Here is a 234-nt window from a genome sequence, read left to right on the forward strand (position 1 = left end):
TTTCCGAAACCACCTTTACCTTTTCGGAAGTGAAGAGCAGCTGGCGGTACTTCCGTCGGTTCTCCTCCGTGTTCTCGAGGCCGATGTTGGCCAGGCGCTTGCCCATGGTGCCTGTGGACTCGTCGGCGGCCAAGATGCCCTTCCCCGGGGCCACGATGGCGTTGGCGATGCGCCGAAGCTCGGCCTGAAGCTCGGGGGCGGGGTAGCTGAAGTAGGTGGTCATGGCGCTTCTGC

The 234-nt window shown here is 63.2% G+C and overlaps 1 protein-coding gene across 2 annotated transcripts in view; it reads right to left on the reverse strand.

The window, feature by feature from the left end:
* Window positions 1-234, reverse strand: part of LOC119594748 (fructose-bisphosphate aldolase-like) — a 9204-nt gene that overhangs the window by 2713 nt on the left and 6257 nt on the right. Inside the window, exon 2 of one of the 2 annotated variants that reach the window (XM_037943838.1) lies at window positions 20-234. In XM_037943838.1, coding sequence (XP_037799766.1) covers window positions 20-223 — 204 coding nt within the window. In that variant the 5' untranslated portion in view covers window positions 224-234. The remainder of the gene's footprint in view (window positions 1-19) is intronic. The other variant, XM_037943837.1, reaches the window with a different exon arrangement.

This window comes from Penaeus monodon, chromosome 34 (assembly GCF_015228065.2).
Source record: "Penaeus monodon isolate SGIC_2016 chromosome 34, NSTDA_Pmon_1, whole genome shotgun sequence".
In the NCBI taxonomy this organism is placed as follows: Eukaryota; Metazoa; Arthropoda; class Malacostraca; order Decapoda; family Penaeidae; genus Penaeus; species Penaeus monodon.